The 23687-nt window shown below is 37.8% G+C and overlaps 7 protein-coding genes across 7 annotated transcripts; 3 read left to right on the forward strand and 4 right to left on the reverse strand.

Annotated features, from left to right (window-relative positions):
- Positions 1 to 955: 955 nt before the first annotated feature.
- Positions 956 to 4597, reverse strand: GCK72_019812 (uncharacterized protein; the record flags this gene model as incomplete). Its single annotated transcript, XM_053733241.1, has 12 exons — positions 956 to 1018; positions 1061 to 1279; positions 1324 to 2143; positions 2257 to 2463; positions 2508 to 2801; positions 2915 to 3166; positions 3210 to 3320; positions 3372 to 3722; positions 3933 to 4093; positions 4143 to 4239; positions 4282 to 4392; positions 4449 to 4597. 12 exons carry the CDS (start codon positions 4595 to 4597, stop codon positions 956 to 958), a joined length of 2835 nt encoding a protein of 944 aa, XP_053582154.1.
- Positions 4598 to 6453: 1856 nt separating this feature from the next.
- Positions 6454 to 9075, reverse strand: GCK72_019813 (uncharacterized protein; the record flags this gene model as incomplete). The annotated part of the gene is made up of 10 exons (XM_053733242.1): positions 6454 to 6516; positions 6559 to 6777; positions 6822 to 7647; positions 7793 to 7906; positions 7951 to 8193; positions 8242 to 8352; positions 8396 to 8556; positions 8604 to 8697; positions 8746 to 8856; positions 8900 to 9075. 10 exons carry the CDS (start codon positions 9073 to 9075, stop codon positions 6454 to 6456), a joined length of 2118 nt encoding a protein of 705 aa, XP_053582155.1.
- Positions 9076 to 9447: 372 nt separating this feature from the next.
- On the reverse strand, positions 9448 to 13461 carry GCK72_019814 (uncharacterized protein; the record flags this gene model as incomplete). Its single annotated transcript, XM_003116072.2, has 12 exons — positions 9448 to 9510; positions 9558 to 9776; positions 9827 to 11078; positions 11129 to 11416; positions 11473 to 11583; positions 11627 to 11787; positions 11844 to 11937; positions 11987 to 12097; positions 12143 to 12688; positions 12738 to 12968; positions 13014 to 13124; positions 13193 to 13461. The coding sequence occupies 12 exons, from the start codon at positions 13459 to 13461 to the stop codon at positions 9448 to 9450; spliced, it is 3456 nt and encodes a 1151-aa protein (XP_003116120.2).
- A 437-nt stretch (positions 13462 to 13898) lies between these two features.
- GCK72_019815 (uncharacterized protein) lies at positions 13899 to 16172 on the forward strand (the record flags this gene model as incomplete). Its single annotated transcript, XM_053733243.1, has 7 exons — positions 13899 to 13922; positions 13976 to 14113; positions 14161 to 14706; positions 14758 to 15081; positions 15134 to 15397; positions 15445 to 15539; positions 15587 to 16172. The coding sequence occupies 7 exons, from the start codon at positions 13899 to 13901 to the stop codon at positions 16170 to 16172; spliced, it is 1977 nt and encodes a 658-aa protein (XP_053582156.1).
- A 627-nt stretch (positions 16173 to 16799) lies between these two features.
- Positions 16800 to 18186, forward strand: GCK72_019816 (uncharacterized protein; the record flags this gene model as incomplete). The annotated part of the gene is made up of 2 exons (XM_003115943.2): positions 16800 to 17454; positions 17939 to 18186. 2 exons carry the CDS (start codon positions 16800 to 16802, stop codon positions 18184 to 18186), a joined length of 903 nt encoding a protein of 300 aa, XP_003115991.1.
- Positions 18187 to 18394: 208 nt separating this feature from the next.
- On the reverse strand, positions 18395 to 20009 carry GCK72_019817 (uncharacterized protein; the record flags this gene model as incomplete). The annotated part of the gene is made up of 6 exons (XM_003116064.2): positions 18395 to 18877; positions 18927 to 19155; positions 19205 to 19311; positions 19356 to 19553; positions 19654 to 19803; positions 19860 to 20009. 6 exons carry the CDS (start codon positions 20007 to 20009, stop codon positions 18395 to 18397), a joined length of 1317 nt encoding a protein of 438 aa, XP_003116112.1.
- Positions 20010 to 20403: 394 nt separating this feature from the next.
- Positions 20404 to 23366, forward strand: GCK72_019818 (uncharacterized protein; the record flags this gene model as incomplete). Its single annotated transcript, XM_003116020.2, has 7 exons — positions 20404 to 20520; positions 20625 to 21412; positions 21468 to 21683; positions 21864 to 22072; positions 22126 to 22227; positions 22397 to 22690; positions 23074 to 23366. 7 exons carry the CDS (start codon positions 20404 to 20406, stop codon positions 23364 to 23366), a joined length of 2019 nt encoding a protein of 672 aa, XP_003116068.2.
- Between the last annotated feature and the right edge of the window lie 321 nt (positions 23367 to 23687).

Raw genomic sequence — 23687 nt, forward strand, 5'->3', positions numbered from 1 at the left:
ATCTCTTCAGAAATGAATTGCCAGCCTTATTTTGTGCATTTTACAAGATAACAACTTTTTTCTAACTCTCCTGCATCATATAGAAAAATCACATTTTTGAAAAAATAGTCAAAGTTTTTAAAGTATATTTCACTTCCTTCCCAAAGTTTCATAAACTTTGAGTCATAATCTGGAAAGTTACGAGAGCTCAAACTTTTTGGCTCGAAAAAATGGAGGAGGTGCCTGAAACTTACTGAAACATGGCTAGAATTGTCTGAAAACTTGTGTGAATATTATTTTAGCTTCAAATAACTCAAATCAAAAATATTTTTGATTTTCGTCACCCAGTCATTTTTTACCATGGATAAGGCTGGCAATTCATTTCTGAAGAGATTTCGGTCCTATCTTTCGAAAGAAAAATTTTCATTTTTCAACTTCAATCGATCGTTTCGGTAGGTAAAAGGGGGCGGAGCCTAATCTGGTATGGTATAAAATTCTTAGAATTTTTAGGATACTAACATATCAAAAAATCAGCTGAAACGGATCACTTTGGTTTATGTGTAACATGGCCTGGTGGCTTGAGCGAGACATTGTCTCTTAAAATGCTGTAATCACGTTAGACGAGCAAGCGTGACAAATTATCAAAAGAGACAGTGCTGATAAAGTGACTATTAAAAAAACAGAATTCCAGTAAAAATAGGAATGAAATTTTTTAACTGAAAAATCTTTTTGGAAAGTAAGACAATCGATGTGAAACGATATTTTTAACGAACGTTAAAGGAATAGATCAACAACAAAATATTACTTTATTGAGAACATAACAAGGACGTGCAAATAATGATTTGCGCTAACTGGGTGATAAATTGCTAACAAATTGTTCAAAATTTCGAATAACATAAACATTGATAATACATTATACAGATAATCATTTGAATGAGACCGGGTTGGAACTGCAACTTTGAAAACAATAAGCGAATTATAGAGTGACAAAATCGAGAGCTCTCTCCAACGCCGAACGGACCTCATCGATTGTTATTCTCTGAAAGAAACAACAAGTTTCAAGTATGTGAGTAAACTGAACCTTGTCCTTAACGAAGAGGCCATTGATAAAGTTTTCCAACTTTTCTTTGAAAGAATTGAGTGAAGAATGTCGGAAGTAACAAGTGATTGTTTTCAGAGAAACCATCAAGTTCCGGAGACTTTTCGTTTCTTCTCCTGGTGGTGATTTCAATGCTCCTTTTTGAGCTAATGAGAGGAAACATGTCTCAAGAGAAACACGAATATTGTCGATCGAAATAGGCTGAAATGACGAGATTATTGAGGTTCATACTTCAGAAGTCTCACCTTATCTCCGAGCGTCGTGGTCAAGTAGTCTATTTTTATTTCGAAATCGTCGAGACTCCTAGAATTCAACATGGATACATGAGCACGGAGAAGCTTCAAAAATCCTTCCAAACTCTCAACAGATCCTTCTATTCCTTCATGTCCCGCATTCACAATTGCGATGACTTCTAAATCACAACTTGTTGTTTCTACTTTACATACTTTCAGTGGTGGTTCTGTCGGAATCTGATTGTGAGTTTTCGTAGGATTTCCAATAGACTCTGATTCAACACAAATTGATTTTTTGCGTGAATTGACGAAAGATGACGTAGAGACTTGTCGATCATCCAGACGGATATTACTAGATTTCCTTAATTTTCCTGCTCTCACAGTATTCTGAAACCCTTTTTCACACTTCTTCTCTGTTGTTGGCTTTTGTTGAAAATTGTCGTTAATCTTATCCAATCGTTCAGTTTTCATATAAAGTTTTGGTTGAATGAGCTTCTTAACGACTTCTGAAGAAGAAGAAGAGGCATAGTTGGACAATTCTTTCGACGGTTTCTGATTGAAGGGAACTCGATAATCACTCTTATTGATTGGATGAACAGTGATCGATGATGTTGGGTCCTGTTGTGTCTTCCGAAATACAGAATCAGTAGATTCAGTCGTTTCTTCAACAAGATCTTCGCCATCTGGACTGACAATATAAAGTTCTTCCGTTATTATCATATTCTTCTTGTCTGTTGAGTATGCAGAAGAAGGAGAAGCGTTTGTCATATTCCCATCTTCTTCCATTTCAAGTTTTGATGACGTACCAGCATTGAGAGATCTCTTTTTTGAACTGAAATGAAGTCAATGATTTATTATTTTGAACTGTTTAGATTTCGTTGTTACGGGCTCAATGTTTTTCTCTATTTTAGATTTTAAAAAGTTTCCTCTATTACTGGTACTCACAATCTTTCACTTTTCAATCCTCTCTTTACATATTCTTGATCCCCATCTGTCATAGCAGGAGAAACGGTTGGCACATCTTTGTTTTGCAGCGAATACTTCGAGCTGACATCTTGATTCCTGCACATTTTCAGATTATCTTGTTCTGTGATTTGTATAAGATCTTCATAATCAAATTCTGCTCCCCGATCATATTCTTTATGTGTCAATCTGAAATTGAGTAATGAGTTTCAGGTTACACATCCATCACTCACATTTTTCCAGCTTTCGTTTTCAAGATGACATTTCCTTCATCATTATCTAAAATTTCTTCATCACTGTCTTCTTCATTTCCTACAGTAGACCCCAATGTAGTGTTTAAGTTACCAACATATTGTGCTCGATAATCGTTTGTACTGGAAGACACATTTTGATCTCTTCCAAATTCTTCATTCGAACGAGAAAAGATAGTCTCTTCTGGTTCATATGATTCATCTGATTCGTCTGGAGATGTCTCCGATTCATCTTCATCGAATTCAGAAACATTTTTGAGGAGATCCACTCTCGATCTGAAACAAATTGGGGTAATTTCGTAGATAACTCAAGTTTTGCAAACAGACCACGCACCGAAATTAATCAAAAAATATAGAAGGAAAATTTCAATAACTGCAATCTCATTCACCTTTTTCCATTTTCTGTTTCTGGAGTCTTCCTTTTTGTCGCTTTCATTTTCTTTCTTTCAGTTTCTGCCTCCTCATCAGTTACTTCATCGTTTTCTGCTCTAGCGGCAATTTTATTTCGTCGAGCAACCGATGCCAATTTTCGTTTCGCTGATATACTATGCTCTCCTTCCAAGCTCAAAGTTCCGTCATTTGCTTGATATTTGATTATTCTCTTAAGACTATCAACTTGCACGACGGCATCTTTTCGAAGTCTGTAATTATCAGTTTGCTACATGGGATTGATTTATGACTAACTCATTCAAGAATTCGTCTGAAACTCGAGTAGAAAGAGCGAACATCGTCCTGACTTTTACAGATATGTCGAACTCATTCATTCGACAGATTTTCTCACCAAAATTTCTTACTCTGTAATTGAGGTTTTAGTTTAGTTTCATGGAATGTGCAACATTAATTTACCTCATATACAAACAAGAAAGTTTGTTAGAAGATCCATACAACCTCTTGAAATCTTCACACATACTGCGAATGTTCATTGGCATATTCACACTTTTTGCTCTCTCAATCACAAATTTGATCAATTGAGACATTTCTCTCTCGTAGCCATGGTTATTATCGCTGTCCGTATCGCTGTCCTTGTTTTTTCCACATTCAATTTTTTGACGAATACTATTCCATCTTTCTGCGAGAGATAGTTTCATTTTCGACAAATTACTTTGATCTCCCTTCAGTATTAGACTTCCATCATTTCCCTCGTATTTCGTAATTCTTCCTTTCTCATCAACAACCACGGTTGCATCTTTTTGAAGTCTGAAATTTTTCAGTATGTCTTCGTACTTTTAGTGGCTTCCTATAAAAATTGTACTCACTCTTTTAGGAAACATCCGGGAATTTTGGCACTCGAAATGAATAACAGTTTGACACGTGTATTCTTATCGAAATTGGAGCTTCGAAATAATTTTTTCTTGAGAAGATCAAAACTGAAAAAAAATCTGACAAGCACAACCTAGTCAAACTAACCTAAATTTCAGAGATTTAAGTGAAGAAGAATTTCTAGTCAAAGATTTGAATTCTCTCAAGAATGAATTGCCAACAAGTGGAGCATCCACATTTTTTGATTTTTCTACCAAAAACTTCAATAACTGTTTATCTGTTGTTTCGTCTCGAGCTTTTAAGGCCTGCTGAAACAGAAAAAATGTGTTTATTTGAAAAAAGCTAATACAAACTCACATGTCTTCCTTTCAACTCTAGGCCTCTCTTTGTATCTGTGTATTCAATGATGCGTTGAAATTCATCTAATTTCAAAGAATCAGCATTCACTTTAAGCCTGTAAATCATTAATTATTTCAGTATTATCACGTTTTCTTACTTTTCTAGAAAATCTGGATCAACTGGAGCATGCAATCCGAATAGCATTTTGACCTTCATCTCGGTTTCTATTCCTTCTAATTCGGGAATTTTTGAGCGAAGAGTTTCAATTCTGCAATGAGACAGTTTTTGCATATTTCTCGAAAACGAAGATAATGAATCCCTTACTTGTGTCTCAAACTATCCGCAGAATCCATTCTTTTGTACTCTCGTTTGAAACCATTGATCAACTGAGAAATTTTAAATGGAGATTTGATGTTTTCTGCTTTTCTGATAATGAATTCCATCAGCTCACGGTGAATGTCAGTAGTTGACATGTTCTCTGAAATGTTATAAAGTCCAGCTATGAAACTTCCGGTTTTTATCTAATTGGAACAGTTAGCTTGGTTTCGAAATTTACGGCATTTCTGCAGATATATTGACATTATTACAGAAAAAATATGTGATGCTGCAGAAATGTGTCACAGTAATTTTCATATTTGAAACCGGGCCGAAACGGGCTGGGGCGTAATTCACTTCAAGCTTAGTTTTATGAGCTTAAAAATATACCAAAATGTAGATCTCAGCGAGTTCTATATCTCTAACCTAAATACTAAGGGCCGGATGGCTAAACGTTAATCTCCCAGCGGGCAGGGCTAGAATGGCTTGTTTTGGCCATTTTCGCGTTTTTTGATATAGATTTTGGTATACTTTTCAGCCCAGAACATTGGGTACTAAGCGAGATACGCGCCATCCCGTTTCGGCCCGGTTTGTAAGTATGATTATTTCCAAATTTGCATTTTTTTTCACTAAATAAATACAAATGATGTGATTTATATAATGAGATAACAAATTAAAACTTCAAAATAATACGGAGTTTCGAAGAGATCTTCATGCAAAAAATTAGTTCTGAAACAAGGTAATAATTTAATTTAAATATGAAGACTTCTTAAAGGGATCTTTTCTGAAAATTCTGAAACGACATAAATAGCAGGTAATTTCATTTAAATATGGAGACTTCTTAAGAGACAATCTCTGACTGCCTCGAGCATAGGCCACCAGGCCATGTTACACATAAACCAAAGTGATCCGTTTCAGCTGATTTTTCGATATGTTACTACCCTAGGAATTCTAAGAATTTTATACCATACCATTATTAGGCTCCGCTCCCTTTTACCTACCGAAACGATCGATTGAAATTGAAAAATGAAAATTTTTCTTTCGAAAGATAGGACCGAAATCTCTTCAGAAATGAATTGCCAGCCTTATTTTGTGCATTTTACAAGATAACAACTTTTTTCTAACTCTCCTGCATCATATAGAAAAATCACATTTTTGAAAAAATAGTCAAAGTTTTTAAAGTATATTTCACTTCCTTCCCAAAGTTTCATAAACTTTGAGTCATAATCTGGAAAGTTACGAGAGCTCAAACTTTTTGGCTCGAAAAAATGGAGGAGGTGCCTGAAACTTACTGAAACATGGCTAGAATTGTCTGAAAACTTGTGTGAATATTATTTTAGCTTCAAATAACTCAAATCAAAAATATTTTTGATTTTCGTCACCCAGTCATTTTTTACCATGGATAAGGCTGGCAATTCATTTCTGAAGAGATTTCGGTCCTATCTTTCGAAAGAAAAATTTTCATTTTTCAACTTCAATCGATCGTTTCGGTAGGTAAAAGGGGGCGGAGCCTAATCTGGTATGGTATAAAATTCTTAGAATTTTTAGGATACTAACATATCAAAAAATCAGCTGAAACGGATCACTTTGGTTTATGTGTAACATGGCCTGGTGGCTTGAGCGAGACATTGTCTCTTAAAATGCTGTAATCACGTTAGACGAGCAAGCGTGACAAATTATCAAAAGAGACAGTGCTGATAAAGTGACTATTAAAAAAACAGAATTCCAGTAAAAATAGGAATGAAATTTTTTAACTGAAAAATCTTTTTGGAAAGTAAGACAATCGATGTGAAACGATATTTTTAACGAACGTTAAAGGAATAGATCAACAACAAAATATTACTTTATTGAGAACATAACAAGGACGTGCAAATAATGATTTGCGCTAACTGGGTGATAAATTGCTAACAAATTGTTCAAAATTTCGAATAACATAAACATTGATAATACATTATACAGATAATCATTTGAATGAGACCGGGTTGGAACTGCAACTTTGAAAACAATAAGCGAATTATAGAGTGACAAAATCGAGAGCTCTCTCCAACGCCGAACGGACCTCATCGATTGTTATTCTCTGAAAGAAACAACAAGTTTCAAGTATGTGAGTAAACTGAACCTTGTCCTTAACGAAGAGACCATTGATAAAGTTTTCCAACTTTTCTTTGAAAGAATTGAGTGAAGAATGTCGGAAGTAACAAGTGATTGTTTTCAGAGAAACCATCAAGTTCCGGAGACTTTTCGTTTCTTCTCCTGGTGGTGATTTCAATGCTCCTTTTTGAGCTAATGAGAGGAAACATGTCTCGAGAGAAACACGAATATTGTCGATCGAAATAGGCTGAAATGACGAGATTATTGAGGTTCATATTTCAGAAGTCTCACCTTATCTCCGAGCGTCGTGGTCAAGTAGTCAATTTTTATTTCGAAATCGTCGAGACTCCTAGAATTCAACATGGATACATGAGCACGGAGAAGCTTCAAAAATCCTTCCAAACTCTCAACAGATCCTTCTATTCCATCATGTCCCGCATTCACAATTGCGATGACTTCTAAATCACAACTTGTTGTTTCTACTTTACATACTTTCAGTGGTGGTTCTGTCGGAATCTGATTGTGAGTTTTCGTAGGATTTCCAATAGACTCTGATTCAACACAAATTGATTTTTTGCGTGAATTGACGAAAGATGACGTAGAGACTTGTCGATCATCCAGACGGATATTACTAGATTTCGTCAATTTCCCTGCTCTCACAGTATTCTGAAACCCTTTTTCACACTTCTTCTCTGTTCTTGGTCCTTGTAGAAAATTGTCGTTAATCTTATCCAATCGTTCAGTCTTCATAGAGAGTTTTGGTTGAATGAGCATCTTAACGACTTCTGAAGAAGAAGAAGAGGCAGAGTTGGACAATTCTTTCGACGGTTTCTGATTGAAGGGAACTCGATAATCACTCTTAATGATTGGATGAACAGTTATCGATGATGTTGGGTTCTGTTGTTTCTTCCGAGATACAGAATCAGTAGATTCAGTCGTTTCTTCAACAAGATCTTCGCCATCTGGACTGACAATATAAAGTTCTTCCGTTATTATCATATTCTTCTTGTCTATTGCATATACAGTTTCAGAATGAGAAGAATCTATTGTCATATCCGTCTCATCTTCCATTTCAGGATTTGATGACGTACCAGCATTGAGAGATCTCTTTTTTGAACTGAAATGAAGTCAATGATTTATTATTTTAAACGGTTGCTTAATATCATTATTATCAGGAGAGCTAAGATTTCGTTGTTACGGGCTCAATGTTTTTCTCTAAATTAGATTTTTTTTTTAAATATTTCCTTATTACTGGTACTCACAATCTTTCACTTTTCGGTAGCAACCCTCTCTTCACATATTTTTGATCGCCATCTGTTTGTATAAGATCTTCGTAATCAAATTCTGCTCCCCGATCATATTCATTGTTCGTCGATCTGAAATTGAGTCATAGGTTTCAGATTACACATCCATCACACACATTTTTCCAGCTTTCGTTTCCAAGATGGCATTTCTTCCATTATCATCTATCATTTCTTCGTCACTGCCTTCGTCATTTCCTACTGTGGACCCCAATGTGGAGTTTACGTTACCAACATCTTGTGCTCGATAATCGTTTGTACTGGAAGACACATTTTGATCTCTTCCTAACTCTTCATTTAGTTTGAAATTTGTAATTCTATTCATTTCGTCGATTTCTACCATAACACCGTCTTCTCGGAGCCTGCAAAATACAACCAGATTCACATCTTCTTATCATATTTTCACTTACTGCTTTAGAAAACATTCCGGCACTTTCGCCCCAGAGATAAACATCATTTTCAGCTTTGTTGCTTGATCGTAATGTGGAGACCAATAGATTTTATTCTTGCTGCATCGATATCTGAAAATAGCTTTTGATATACACAAAAACGTTTTGTGTATACCTTGTTTCCAGTGAACTCAACGCGAGCGGGCTTTTAGTTTTCTCTTTGAAGTCTTTCAAGAACGAAATAGAAGAGATAGTCGTGTTAACGACGTTTGATTTCTCTGCCAGAAAACTCAGGATTTTTTCGTCTTTTCTTTCGGTTTCGCGTTCTTGCATTGGCTGGAAAAATGAGTATTCGGAATTCTGATTAGTGGTGTTTGTCTTACTATTTTTCGTAAAAGACTCAATCCTCCTCCATTTTTTCTGTATTTTACAATTCTTCGGCCATCATCAAGTACAACTTCTGCATCTTTCTTCAATCTGTAAAAACAGAAATAAGTACGATTGATTGATTTGTTGCAATCTCACTCATTATAAAAATCTGCGTCAATCGAAGCATTCAGTGAGAAAATCATTCTGACTTTGGTATCTGTATCCACATCTTTCAATTGATGAATTTTCGAACGAAATCTATAGCATCTGAAATTCTTGTCATCATTTTATTCTCAATTGCTCCAATTACTTATTATAAAAGAAGTTGAGCGATTGTTCAGATTTCGTTTCTTTCCTAAACGTTTCGCAAAGCTGAGTGAGGTTCAGAGGTGCCACTGCCTTTCCTGCCTTTTCAATTATAAAATTGATCCATTCCTTCGTTTCTTCGTAGTTTTCCAGTTCGAAACTGGTATTTTTACCTGACATGCTGAAACAAGCAAAACTTTTGAATAAGATGTACGTTAAGAATAAAATATACATACAAATCAGAATACCGTTGCTGGTCTGATATCAATGAAATAATGCAAGAAACTGTAATGAAAATACTACTGTTGATTGGAAACGATAATCATTCGACAATAAAAAAAAGAAACAAGTTTTCATTCATTAGGATTATGAGAATGACGTGCCAATAATGAGTAACAATTAGGTGAAATATTGCAAATAATAGCTCTAATTTCCTAATTCAAGTGGAGTCGGCCACGTTTCAAGATGCGATAATACAGATTGGCTTTAAAGAAGCAGATTTGAACAACAACAGTAACAAAAAAACAAAGTAACAAAAAACAGTTGGAAATATCAAAAGGAGACGAAGTTGAGAGTTCTCTCCAATGCAGAGCGAATTTCATCGATTGTGATTCTCTGAAAAATGACAGAATTTATTATCGAACAAGCAAAACGAGCTAAACCTTATCCTGAATTGAAAGATCTCGAATAACACATTCCAACTTTTCTTTGAAAGAATTAAGCGATGGATGTTCGAAAAAACAAGTAATAGTTTTCAGAGAAACCATCAAATTACGGAGACTTCTCCACTCTTCTTCTGGTGGTGACTTCAGTGCTCCTTTTTGAATCAGTGAGAGGAAACATGTTTCAAGAGAAACACGTATATTGTCAATTGAAACTGGCTGAAATGAAGAACACATTGAAAGTCAGACTTTAGAATAAACAAGCTCACTTTATCTCCCTGTTTCGTGATCATATCACCTATTCTCATATGCAAGTCGGCGAGATTTGTTGTCTTTAACATTGAAACATGAGCGCGTAGAAGCTTGAAAAAGTCCTTCAAATTCTCGAGAGGTTCAGCAGGTGTCCCATCATTGAATACACCAATGATTTCACAGTCACTATTACAAGTTTCCGGCTTACTCTTTTCCATTGCCGGTTCCAAGTTTGACGTTTGTGTAGATACAGAAATTACAGTTGTTTCAGAATTCATGCGATTAGATCTCCTTTTCGATTCGATAGACGATGATTTCTTACGGATATTCAAAGGCATTTCGTCAGACTCAATTGAATTCAAGTCAATCGCAGAAACAGTTCTTGTATCCTCTGTTGCTTCCGCATTTGGATGATTGGAGTCTTCGCTTTGATGATTTGAATAGTCATTTCTATATTCAGTGTCACTAATCACTTCCTCGTGGTCAACTATCATTGGATCGATCGTAATTGAATCATATAAGGGAATATAGGTCTCCTGCATATATTCACTTATTGAACTGATCTCTTGATTTTCAGATGTCATGTTAGAACGAGATTCAGAACTCTTGCGGACGGTGTCCATCTTCTCGTTGCTTGGCGGAGATGAGGAAGAGTAAGCCGTCGCTTCGGGAGATCTCGTCACACTTGACTTCAGTGGGCGATCTGATACTTTCTGCGCTTTAGAAATGGGACGAACAGATGATTTTCTTGTTACGACTTCCGTTTTAGGATGGGTGAGATGAGAAGAACTTGCTCTCGATTCTTCCAAACGTCTATGTGAATCGTCAACTTTGTGAGAACTTGATGTGATATCTTTATCAATTGATGTAATATCCATTAAAGAAGGATCCGATTCATCTTCTCTTCGTCGAGAATCATATTCTGTTACACTGAGGTCCATATCATCATTTTCGTGAGTTTCCACATAATTTCCTTCGTTTTGGACAGAATCATCAAAGACGTTTGAGATGTTATTTGACTTCTGTTCTCTCGAAGCTTCGCATAATCCATCGGTGCTCTTCATGCTACTTTCTTCGATTTGACATGGCTTCTGCTCATCAACCAACTCAGGTTTCGAGGTGTTCCCAGAGGACGCAGAAGCAGAGTCTTCATTCGGTGGCTTCATCATCTTTGACACCGGAGCATATGAATTGCTTCGTTTCTTTCCTGCCAATTCAGAGTCATCATCATCAGAAAATAGAGATTTGTTGGGAACTCGCTTTCTCGATCTGAAATTGAATTATATACAACAGATTATTATCGGTTTCATCTAACTTACACTCTCCCACTTCTCATCACAAATGACTCATTCATATCTTCAACTGTTTCATCCGCTGCTTCTCTTTCTTCATGCTCATCCGCCAACTCTGTATCATTATTCTCTGATTCCTCATTTTCGATTTCAACTGTTGAGTTCATGACACCAACACTCTTCCGATGAAACCACAATGCCCTCATTTTTGCAGAAAAACTCGAATCTCCACTGAACTCGACACTTCCATCGTCCACTTTGAATTTTAGAATTATATTTGCTTCGTCTACCTCAACGAATGCAATTTCTCGAAGTCTGAAACAATGAGAATTACTTCTTTCATGAAATTTCAGAATTAATTGTTCACTAACTCTTTCAAGAAACATTCAGGTACTCTCGAGCTAGAAATAAACATCATTTTCGCTTTTGTGATCTTATCAAAATCTGGAGACCAGTAGATGTTGTTTCGGACGGATTTATATCTGAAATTCAAATTTCAAATCTGTAAATTTTTTAAATGATTACAGTCTATCTAATGTTGTCCTTGCGTCCTTTGTTCCAGTGGATTCTTGAAACTCTTTGAGAAGTGAACCAGGTTGCATTGGAGTGTCTACAGTCTTCGATATCTCTTCCAAGAACATCATAATTGCCTTTTCTTTCGTTTCAACTTCACGATTGCCCGCTGACTAAAAATTATTGGTTCAAATAGCAGACAATTCGATGTAAAAAATTCAAGTCTTACATGAGTTCCTTTCAATTCTAGTCCACCTCCATTTCTCTTGTATTCAATAATCCTCTGTCGATCATCTATCTTCACTTCTGCATGCTGTCTCAACCTGTGAAATACAAAAATTGAAACGAAACAGTTCAGTTTTTGAAACTTACTCGAACAAAAAGTCCGGGTCGATTGGAGCGCTAAGAAGAAAAACCATTTTGATTTTGGTATCGAGATCCAAATCTTCCATGAGGTGAATTACGGGGAGGAGTCTTTTAATTCTGAATTTTGGGTGATTTTGATATCGAGAAGACGACAAGACTCACCTATGATAAATACTCAGAACAGCGAGATCACAATTCATTTCTTTTTTGTATTCCGTGCATAATTTATACATTTTTACAGGAGATACTGCGTGAATAGATCGTTCGATAAAGAAATTCATCAGCTCGATATTCTTTTCGTCACTCGTTAGAACGCTTTGATTGTGGAATGTCTCGTCTAATGGTGGGACATTTGTTTCCTCTTGTTCTTCAACTGGCACATCAGTATTTGGTTTACGTCTTCTTCTTCTAGACTTCTTTTTAGGTACTCCCATACCTTCATCGTCGTTTTCAATTCGTGAATATAGTTCTAAATCATCTTCCTCATGTTGAATGGAATCATTACAGACATTCCTCGAATCTTCACAAGCTTCGACAGTTGAATGAACGACTGATCTCTGTGTGTCATTAGGATCACCGGAACTCATTGCCTTGTCCATACCATCATCACTATGAAGATGCGAGATTGAAGAACTGATGCAGGATCTTTTTTGGGAACTTATTTGCGCGTGGCATTGATCGGAAATGCTAAGATTTCGTTTTTTCGATCTAAAATACAATAAATTTAGATCTTAAAAGCAATATCATTGTCGCTTACACTCTTCCACTTCTGGTCACCAATACCTTCTTGTCCTGCTCTTTCTCTTCAATGCCGGAGACGGTTTTTGTGGACGAAATGACAGCCTTACTTTCAGTTTGACCACATTCTTGCTTTCTGATTCTCTCGTTCGGAATATCTTCTCTTTGTAAATCCAAGGTGCCGTCATTCGCCTTGTACACCGCAATTCGATTGCTGTCGTCCACTTCTACTACGGCGTCTTGTCGGAGTCTAAAAACAGAATTGTATGATTCTCAACAAGTGATGACTACTCACTCATTCAGAAACTCTTCTGGAACTGGAGCAGCCAATACAAACAACATTTTTACTTTTGTGTTCTTGTCGACACTATCCAATTCATGAATCTTTGAGCGATATCTCGAAATTCTGAAAGTTGTTTTCTTTTATTGTTATAAGTCCTGCCAGTTTTAAATTGAAAATATATAGAAACGAACCGAACTCTCAAACAGTTGGCACTCTCCTTTGATCCACTTCTTGCTTTGAAATCTTTGCCTAACTGCCCCATGCTTATTGGCTGTACCGGATCCTTGGCTATTTCAGAGATGTAATCAATCATTTCGTTCATTTCTTTCTCGTATAATTCCTTCTCAATAACTGCTCTCTTTCGAACATCCGAAGTTGAGATTGTTGATGCCGAATCGCAGTATTCTCTTACTACTTCGTCATTACTGATCGGAGTGTTGACTTCTTCTGTATGTGACATTTCTGAAAGAATATATGAGTTTATAATTTTCTACATCATCACCGGATAAAGAAAACAATACAAAACAAGTATTTATTCAAAGTCGCCGATTTTTAGGAGACATTTTTTAAGAAGACAAGAGAGTAACTGACATTTTGCACTTTTCGATTTTTTTTTCCAAAAATTGTATTAATTCAGAAACTTCTTTTTGGTATGATATGGCTTTGTTTCATAAATAAACGTTAACGTTTGAAAAACTGCAAAAAATATAACCCCAAAAAACAAATTGGGTCGCGCGGTACCGTTTTCTCCCAACAACTACGGTAGAAATGTTTCTGTGCATTGCGACGTGATAGTGTGTCTTCGCCTCGCGCTTTTTTTCAAAATAGAATTTTTCTGTTTCTTGTTCATTTTCAACGATTTTGATTGGTTTCAGTCGTAATTTGAAGATAAAGACAATGCGTGGAAGTCGTAATTTATTAGTAAGTTGGCACAAATGTTCTCTGGAACGTCAAGTTAACGTATATTGTTACAGACTCAACGAATGGCTTCGTCCCGTGCTTCCGGGGCTTCTGGAGGCGTGAAGTTCGTTGGAATCGCTGTCGGTGCAGCAGCAGCTGGAGCGGCAGGAGTTGCCGGATACGCCTCATACGACAGCAATTTTAGAAAAACGGTATAAGAACTTTTTCCCGTTGTCTAAAAATTTGATGCGTTTTTCAGTTGGAAAATTCGATTCCCGGTTCTCAAAACTTGTTGAATTATGCTATTGGAGTTCAAGAGCCACCAGCACCACGTCTGAAAGATCTTCGTCCGTTGCAATTCTCTGCTGATCCGAAAGTTCCACCAAAACCATTCGAGCCAAAAGCAGTAGAAGATTCGAAAGAAAATGCGAAAGACAGTTCACCCGGCGAAGTAAAATTTGTGGAAACTGTTACAAAAATTGAAAAACGTATTAAAAAGGCGGATAACCCATATATAGGAGGCAAAAGTTCGACAAATCCTGAGCAAAAGAATGAAAATCTTACTGACTCCCTCAAAAAACATTTGGTCAAAGCTGAGAAAGCCACGAAAAATGCAACGGGAGCAAAGTTGGAGACGATTAGAGCTATTGAACATCATATTCAAACTATTCGAGAGGCGATTGAAGCAGGGAAAGAAGGAGATTGGGACGCGGTGACTGTAGCTCATTTGAAGGCTAAACGGTTGGCTGAACAGGATTTGGAATGGGAGAAAAAAGCAAGAAATGCGGTGGCTGAACTTGTTACGGTAGGAAACTGCTTGTAGAAAACATCGAAAGTTTTGAATTATCATTTTTAGGAAGCCAATCTCGGTGGACAAGGAGAGACCACACAGCTCAATCCACTCGTTCCAATCTCGAAAGCAACTGCAACAAAACTGACCAACGAACTAGATGAAATGATTTCCAATGTGAAACACGTGGACTCGGAGCGAATTTTCGTGCATGATTACAGTGATCGAGTGGCAGAAAGCCGAAAGAAATTTCAGTTGGAATTGAAAGCGGTTCATCCGAATTTGAATTATGAAGAGGGAATGAAACTGAAAAAGACTGATTTGCAGACAATTCTTGCTCATGCTCATTTGAGAATTGATCAACTCAGTCAGAAGTTGATTGATAATAAGGTTGTATCCAAAACTAACTATTAAGTAAAAAGATAATGTGTATTTATTTCAGTTAAACGAAGAAAAACGCGTTCAGTCAATTGTTTCGAAAAAGAAAAATGATCTTCTCGAAAAGTTTCGTCTCGAAGCGAACTCCAAGCTTGCTGCGATTCCAGAGGTTGATAAGAAGAAGTTAGACGAGGAACTTGCTCATGCAACTGCTGAAATTCAAAAGAAGTACGATGAAAAGTTGAAAGAAGTCGTTCGAACTCAGAAGCAATTGTATGACATAGAACATGCGAAGGATGTAGATGACGCTGTTCAAAAAGAGAGAAATGTAAAATAAAAAGTTCGGACCCGAGTTTGAAAGAACTATTTTTTCAGGTACACTCATCAGCCGTCGGAAAAGCACTGGCTCAGTTGGAAGGAATTGAGAGAGCACTTGCCGGACATATTCAAATGGATATTCAGAATAGAAAGTCAGTTACCAAGTAGTATATTTTACCAATTAATTCCTCATTTTAAGATCAAAACAAATGTGGTTGGCCACTCAAAATCTGAAAGAAACTGTTATTTTCGGAAATCGTGCTAAGTGCTGTATGGAGGGAAGACGTGCGCCATTGGGAGATCAGATGAAAACTCTTCTTTCGTGTGGTGGCAACTCAGATGAATTCGTCAAAACCGTTGACTCATCCATGGCGAAAGCATCAAAAGTTCGTGGAGAATACACTGAAGAAGATCTCAATACTCGTTTTAATAAAGTCTGCCGAATTGGTCGTCGTGTTGCATATGTGAATGAAGGAGGTGCCCTCGCTCATCTCTATTCCTGGCTCAAATCCTCACTGACCATCGAATTGAAGCCTAAACAAGGAACTACTGAGAGTCTCATTCCTGCCGCTGAAACCAATTTCACCCTGCTGACACGTGCTGAACAATTGTGGAAATCTGGAAAGAAAGGAGACGCTATTCGTGTACTTCAGATGACCGATGGTGCCACCAGACGAGTGGCTGCTGATTTCATTGAAGATGCACGTCGTCAACAAGAAGCTCTTCTTCTTTCCCGTCTTTTGTTGGCTCATGCCGCTCTTACCTCGATTCGTTCTACTTATTGATCTGTAATAGAATCCACCAATTTCGTATTTTTGTGTGTAGTAGTGTTTGTAATGTCTTTCAGTGAAGAATATGTTTTCAAGTTTGCTCTTGTTTGAACAAAGCTCAATGGTTCCAGATTTTTTCTCAACGTTTTCAACATGCACTACGAGTATCAGGAAGCGATGGAACAATCAAATGTTTATCTTATCTGAATCAACAAACATTCCGATAGATTTTCTCGTTTGCCCTTTCCATCAGAATCTTCCCAAAGACACAATTCTGCTCCAAGAGAAACACTACATCTATGCGTTCTCCAGGAAGAGTAATTGACTCGTCTTCTCACATAACACCGTCATTTCACTCTCACCTGCTCTTTAATCCACAATTTCTACTTCTTTTATTGATTTCTGCTGCTTCAGATAATTCATTTATTATGATTTATAGCCCAATTTCTGCAGTTGGAATTATTCGAAATTCGAATTTCAGACACTCGCTTCCAGTTATCGATTCAGAGAAATAGCGTCGTCTGACATCATTACGGCGTCTTCCTATCCCCCAGAGTCTCACTGTAACCACCTCTCTATTTCCATCTTATTCCGTCCTTCGTTTCGTTTCCTCCCCCATCTTCCCATTTCCAGAAACTCAATATGCCATTCTCCTCTGACTCCATGTACGCGAACGCTGGTCTCTACCGTCAAACACTCCATGATATGCTCTATACACCGAGAACAGAGCAAAAGAAGAAGAGTTTCGAAGATGAAACTATTTCTGGAGTTGGAAAAGTTTCGAAATTATTGAACAAGTTTGAGACGGGACAACTGGATTTGACGGTGGAGGAGAGTGTATTGGAGCAGGATTCTGAGGAGTGGGATCTGGATGAGAGTATCTTTGAGGACCCGGTGTTTGTATCAAATGAACAGCCACCAGTCCCAAAACCTCGAACAATTCTGTTCACTTCAACTCCAAAGTCATCACCAGAAAAGAAGAAAGTGCCTGTCCGGCCTCTCGTCGAGACCCCAATCCTTCGTCAACTCCATCGCAAAGCAGGTGGATACGACAATCTGAGAAATAAGTTCGATCAGATGAACTTGGATTACCGTACACCCGAAGTGCCAAGACAAAAGGTCAACTCCATTGGATCCACGTGTTCTTCAATTGGCTCTTCTACTTCATCGTCGACGTTTTCAACCTCCAGAAGCGGTTTCTCTAGCAATGAAACCAATCATAAACTCAGCTTCAGCAGGGAAACAAAAGAGGAAGTACACAAAAAGTTCAACAAATATTTCGAGTGGGGAGCTGAAAGTGAGTTTCTCTGTTTACAGTATCGGTCAAAAAGATATGGAATTTGGCCGTTTTCAGTTGAAATTGTCCAACTTTGAAAGTGTATCAAGGTAATTCTGAGTGTCACACCCAGTAGGTTTTTAATAAATCATACAGATCAAAAGTAGAGCTGCATTTTTGTAGTTGCCAACTTTTTTGTACGAGCACTTCCTAGCAAGTTACGTATCGACAAAGTAATCTCCCTCAATTCGACCAATTTCAGTGCAAATTAGTGCGATTTTTGAGCTGTCGCCTTAAAATGATCATAACTCTCCAGACAGTGCCCGTACAAAAACGTACTACTTTTGATCTGTTTGATTCATTAAAAATCAACTTTAAGGGACAATCAGTATTACCTTGATACACTCTCAAAGTTGGACAATTTCCACTGAAAACGGCCAAAGTTCACCTATTGACCGGTACTCTGCATTTACAAAACACAATCAACTAATTCCTAATCATTTAGTGCTCCGAACAATCGCCATTCACGTCTCGGAAATACGTCTCGATGCCCTCTCCAAGTTCTCTGAAACCGAGCAAACTGAAGATGTGAAGTGTATGAAGAGGATCTATGAGGGATGCAAGAAGGGAACAAATAAAGAAATGGATGCATTGTGTTGTGCCCTTTTCGATCTCCTCGAGGATAAAGTGAACAGAAAAGAGTTGTCGATTCATGAGGAATATGTCGTATGCAAGTATAATAAGAGAATTTGATTGATTTCTACTTACCTCACTCCGCTTTGCTATTACTAGCAATCTTCAATTTCGGTTTCTTTCATTCCCTGTTTCTTTTTTTACATTTCTTTTTTACAGTTTTAATAAAAAATTAATTTATAATGCGAAAAAAGTGAACAAGTTTGAAAATTAAACCAACAAAACAAAAGATAACAAATATTACAAGTTTTTCGAGGAGACAAGATTATTACTGTGACGCCGAGGCAGCTACCGGCTGTTTGTCATCCTCTGGTTCTACTATCTTGAGACCTTCTGATTCCACTTCCAAATCTTCGACTGGAGCTGGAACTATTTTTGGCTCAGTGGATTCTTGCTCCTTGGCAGCTTCCGAAGTTTCTGATGAAGCGGCTTCTTGCTCCTTAGCTGCATTGCTCGCGCATGCTGCTGCCATTGTTACGAACGTCTTCTTCTCCGGCTCTTCTGCTTCTGGATTAGACGTGAAATCGTGATGAACCAAGTCAGCGAGCCATTTCATCATTCCTTGTGACACTAACTCCGTCTCCAGCATGTCTTTTGTAATGAGCTCGAACTTGGTTCGTTCCACTTCCTTCTCGATAATCTCTCCCCAATCAGTCAGTGGCTGATGGTCTTTTGCATTCTTCTTATCGTAACAATCATAATGAGTTCTCTCAAGAAGAAGACCCAATCCAGGAGCCATTGGAATATCCATCTGCAGAAACAATTCAATAAGAACATAATTGAAATACGATAAAACTCACTCTTTGTCCTTCAAACGATCTCTGAATCGCAGATTTCAAGTGAAGCTCTCTGACAACAGTAATCACCATTCCAACCATTTTTCGGATTTGATGAAGAACGAATGACTGTCCCTTGACAACAATCTGAACGAATTCGACATCTTCTTTCCTGAATTCGTCCCGGAACAAAAATGGTTCCTTACATTCGAATGATACGATGTATCGATTGGAGCTCATGTCATTGTAGGCGCTGAAAACTGAGGAATACTGAATAATTCGAATTCAAGAATGTTTCATACCGTTTAGCAGTGTAATTAAAGAAATTGTGAGTTCCTTTATAGATTGAGAGGATGTCATTTACTTCTGCTAGCGTCTCTTTCGGTAATCGAAATGCAGAGTTTGTGAGCTGAAAAAATAGACGCTATTCAAGTTTTTGAAGGGTTCAGGTACCTCTGTCGGTTTTGCAAATACAAACGATGGACAAGTATAACTGTAAGTCCGATAATCACATTGTTTCTGGGGATGGAAGAAATTAATAGTCCTTCTCATTCCAAATACACGAATATCATCGGGAAGCAAATTATTCAGAACTCCAGCTCCATCAGTTTGATACTTATCATCGTCTCGTGGTAATTGCATTCCGCACATCTGAAACAATAAAAACATGAAATTTTATCATTTTTCGTTGAAATTTTCAATGAAATCAGTGATGTTTTTATCATTATTTCACTTCGTTCAAGAATCGAACCTGTCTAGCAGCTGATACTGCTCTATCAGTTCTCGCTGCTCTCTGGAAGAAGAAATCGAACGGTTTGTCTCTTTGTGCAGCTGTAATCCATCCAGCCTTTTCCATAGCCTCAAGAAGTTTAGACTCAATCGTGGGAAGATCTTTTTGCAACTGAAAAAATCAAAAAATTATCACATTTGACCTCAAAAAGTTTGTTATCTTATCACCTGCATCCCGTAGTATTTTTTGCCTTGATACCCCAAAAGCATAGCATATTTTGCCTGCTTCACTCTTGGCTTTTTTGGCTCTTTGTGCACACCACCCGATTGAACATGGTTGAGCTTATCGGCAACAGGCTCTTCAATTGTCTTTGTCATGATTCGGGTAAGCCTTTGCAGCAGTTGTTTGAGCATCCAACGGACGAAATCCGCCTGAAACCATTTAATTAAGATAGAGAAACTAGATGGCATCAATTTTTCATACAGAAAAAGCAAGAAAGTGATGAGAAATTGTCTAAAATCCTCCGAAAACTTTAAAAAACCAGCAAAAAAAAATTTTTTTGAAAGACACGCCAACAAATTTACTGGCTTTTTTCCCGCCATATCATTGACGCAATTTTCGTGCCCGCGAAAATTTTTAAAAACATCTTTGTTATGACGATTTCTGCCTAAAAACACCGCCAATTTTGAAGTTTGGCCTCAATTTTCATGATAAAAACCTTCGATAATCGCAATTTCCACTACGGCCGCTTTGAAAATGTCGTTTTCAGAGATGCCGGCGGAGAAGCGCGTCAAGTACATTCTGGTGACGGGAGGAGTCATCTCTGGCGTCGGCAAAGGCATCATCTCGTCGAGTTTGGGAGTTTTGCTCAAAAACAACGGATATAAGGTAAGAAGGTGCGAGTAATCTCAGAATATGGAAGAAGGTGTTCAAACTAATATGAGGGATTATACCAGGGAAAGTTGATGAAATTAATAAAATTTCACTTTCAGGTCACAGCCATAAAAATCGACCCTTATCTCAATATTGATGCTGGAACCTTCTCTCCATACGAACACGGAGAAGTTTTCGTTCTCGACGATGGAGGTGAAGTTGACTTGGATTTGGGAAATTACGAACGATTTTTGGATATTCGTCTCACAAGGGATAACAATATCACAACCGGAAAAATGTTCAAACACGTGATGGAAAAAGAGAGACGAGGAGATTACTGTGGAAAAACAGTTCAAATGATTCCTCATTTGACTGATGCTATTGTTGATTGGGTTGAACGTGTCGCAAAGATTCCAGTTGATGGAACAAATGAGCAGCCGGATGTATGTATCATCGAATTGGGCGGAACTATTGGGGACATTGAAGGAATGACTTATCTCTCGGCATTCGAACGATTCCAACGCCCAACACTTAAAAATCATTTGATGAACGTTCATGTTTCATTAATATTGCACCCAAATGCAACTGGAGAGCCAAAAACCAAACCGATGCAAAATTCTGTCCGCCATTTACGTGCTGCTGGTCTTGTACCGGATTTGTTGATCTGTCGTTCGACGGAGAAGTTGGATCCACATTTGAGAGAGAAGATCTCAAGATTTGGTATGATGGATTTGGAACAAGTTGTTGGAGTTCATGATGTTTCAAATATATACAAAGTTCCGTTGCTTTTGCAAGATCAAGGAGTTCTTGAAGCAATAAAACACCGTCTTTGTCTTACTGAAGTTTGCGAAGACTTGAAGAAGGATTTGAAATTCAACATGACGCACTGGTCACATCTTTCTGATCTGTATGGTTTTTTGAAAAAAAAAACACTTGTTTTTTAAAAATTTTGTTGTTTTCAGTTGCGATGCCTTCCAACAAGTCGTGAACATTGCTTTGGTCGGAAAATACGTTAAAATCGCCGATGCCTATGCATCAGTCAACAAAGCGTTGTCTCATGCTGCCATACACGCCAAGAGAAAGCTGAAGATCACTTATGTTGATTCTGAGCTTCTCGAGAATAAGCCAGGATTCGAAGAACAATCCGCAGCGGCATGGAACATGGTCAAGGCTGCTGAGTGAGTTAAGAGTCATTTTCTGGGCCGCAATAGCATGCTAATAGAAGAGAGTGACTCGAGCCGCATCTCTTGTTGAGCAGCTAAACAACGAAGTTGATCGATAAAGTATAGGTTTTCTCTCGTGGAAACTAACTTCATGAGCATTTTTTGGAAAGTTGGAGTTTTAAAAAAAAATTTCAGTGGAATCATCGTTCCGGGTGGATTCGATATTCGTGGTGTGGAAGGAATGATTAAAGCCGCTGAGTATTGCCGAAAGAACAATGTTCCATATTTGGGAGTATGCCTCGGAATGCAAGTGGCGGCTGTCGAGTTTGCTAGAAACGTTCTTGGTATCAAAGGAGCCAATTCAACGGAATTCAACTCTGAATTGCACGAGGATCAACAAATCGGTATGGAAATCGAATGAGATGACTTTTGAATGTATCTACGATGACATTTTCAGTGATCGACATGCCAGAGCACAACGTTGAAGAGAATGGATTGGGTGGAACTATGCGTCTTGGTAGACGTTCAACTGTTTTTCTTACTGATGATTGCATTCTTCGTAAGTAACAGGAGAAGAAAGAAAACCAGTCTTTAACAAAACTGTAGTGTCGAAATTGACCTTATTACCGAAGAACGGTTGTCTTATCAGTTCTACACTTGACTCCATGTCTATTTGAAATTGATTGATCGAATTCTAAATAATAAGAAATTATGAAACAAAATTTCAGATCGTCTCTATGGAGCTCACACCGTGGAAGAACGCCATCGTCATCGTTACGAGGTGAATCCACGTGTCGTTCCACAAATGGCTCGTAAGGGATTCTTGTTCGTTGGAATGGGTGTTGATGAGCAGAATACGGACATTTGGAATATAAAGAAGAGGACAGACAGCTCCGCTGAATTGATGCAGATGGCTGATCAAGCTGAGATCGATTTATTGCATAAGATTGACGATTTGTGTCAAAGAGGAGGGGACGGGGTCACTCGGCCAGCCGTTCGAATGGAAATGTTCGAAATGAAGGGTAAGGAAACAAGTAACTGAAAACTTAAATCTAGGAAGCAAGTTTTAAAATTAAAAACCGAAGGGATTATTGACATCAGTAGAAACATAATTCGAAAAATCAATATTGCTCATTACAATTTGATGAGACATCAAAATTGAAGAGTAGTTTGTGAATGCGCTCCACTGCTAACCGTTTTTTGAATGTATTGAGTCTGGTCTTGAACGGAAAGATGTGACTCTCATCATCTCTCTCTGCTAATTACCGTCTTATTGAGTAATCTAGACCTGCCTTTCTTATATCCTCCATTCACTTCTTTCTTGCTATAGCACAGTGCGCGACCATAGGCTCTAGAATCGATAGTCACTGTTATTGAGTGTTTCATTTCCTTCATTCTATTCCAGATCACCCATACTTCGTTGGTGCTCAATTTCATCCAGAATATCTTTCTCATCCACTCACTCCATCTCCACCATTCTTTGGTCTTCTTCTCGCCGCTACTGGTCAACTCACCTCTTATTTCTCTGGGTCTAGAAGTCCTGCTCTTCAAGTTGTTGCAGAGGAGGGATCCCTTCTTGATGGACTTCAGAAGTCGTCTTCATCGACATCTGGAGATCTTGTTGGAGAAATGCTGGACAAGTTGAAAATTAACGGAAATGCGACTCCAGGAACTCAAAGACTCGCCTCTTTCCACTAATTTTGTTTCTTCTTCACATTTTTTCTAGTGTTCTTCGTATCTTTATATATGCTCTCAATTTTAAAGTACCTTGTTATTTCTATTACGCAAAAATATTAATTTTTCCACTCGTTTTTGAGCAATTCACATTTATTCGCGCATTTTTCTTTTCCAGTTTTGAATTTTGTGGTCGTGTGTTTTCCTCTTGTTGTTCCTTGTTTTCTACCTTCATTCCTAGCCATGTTCTTTTTCTACGTAATTCTTGTTTCCCTTTATTGTCCTTACCCGGATATTCGTTACATTGTTGACCCGTGTTCGTACCATTTTCAACCCGATGAAAAT

Source organism: Caenorhabditis remanei, chromosome V (assembly GCF_010183535.1).
Source record: "Caenorhabditis remanei strain PX506 chromosome V, whole genome shotgun sequence".
In the NCBI taxonomy this organism is placed as follows: domain Eukaryota; kingdom Metazoa; phylum Nematoda; class Chromadorea; order Rhabditida; family Rhabditidae; genus Caenorhabditis; species Caenorhabditis remanei.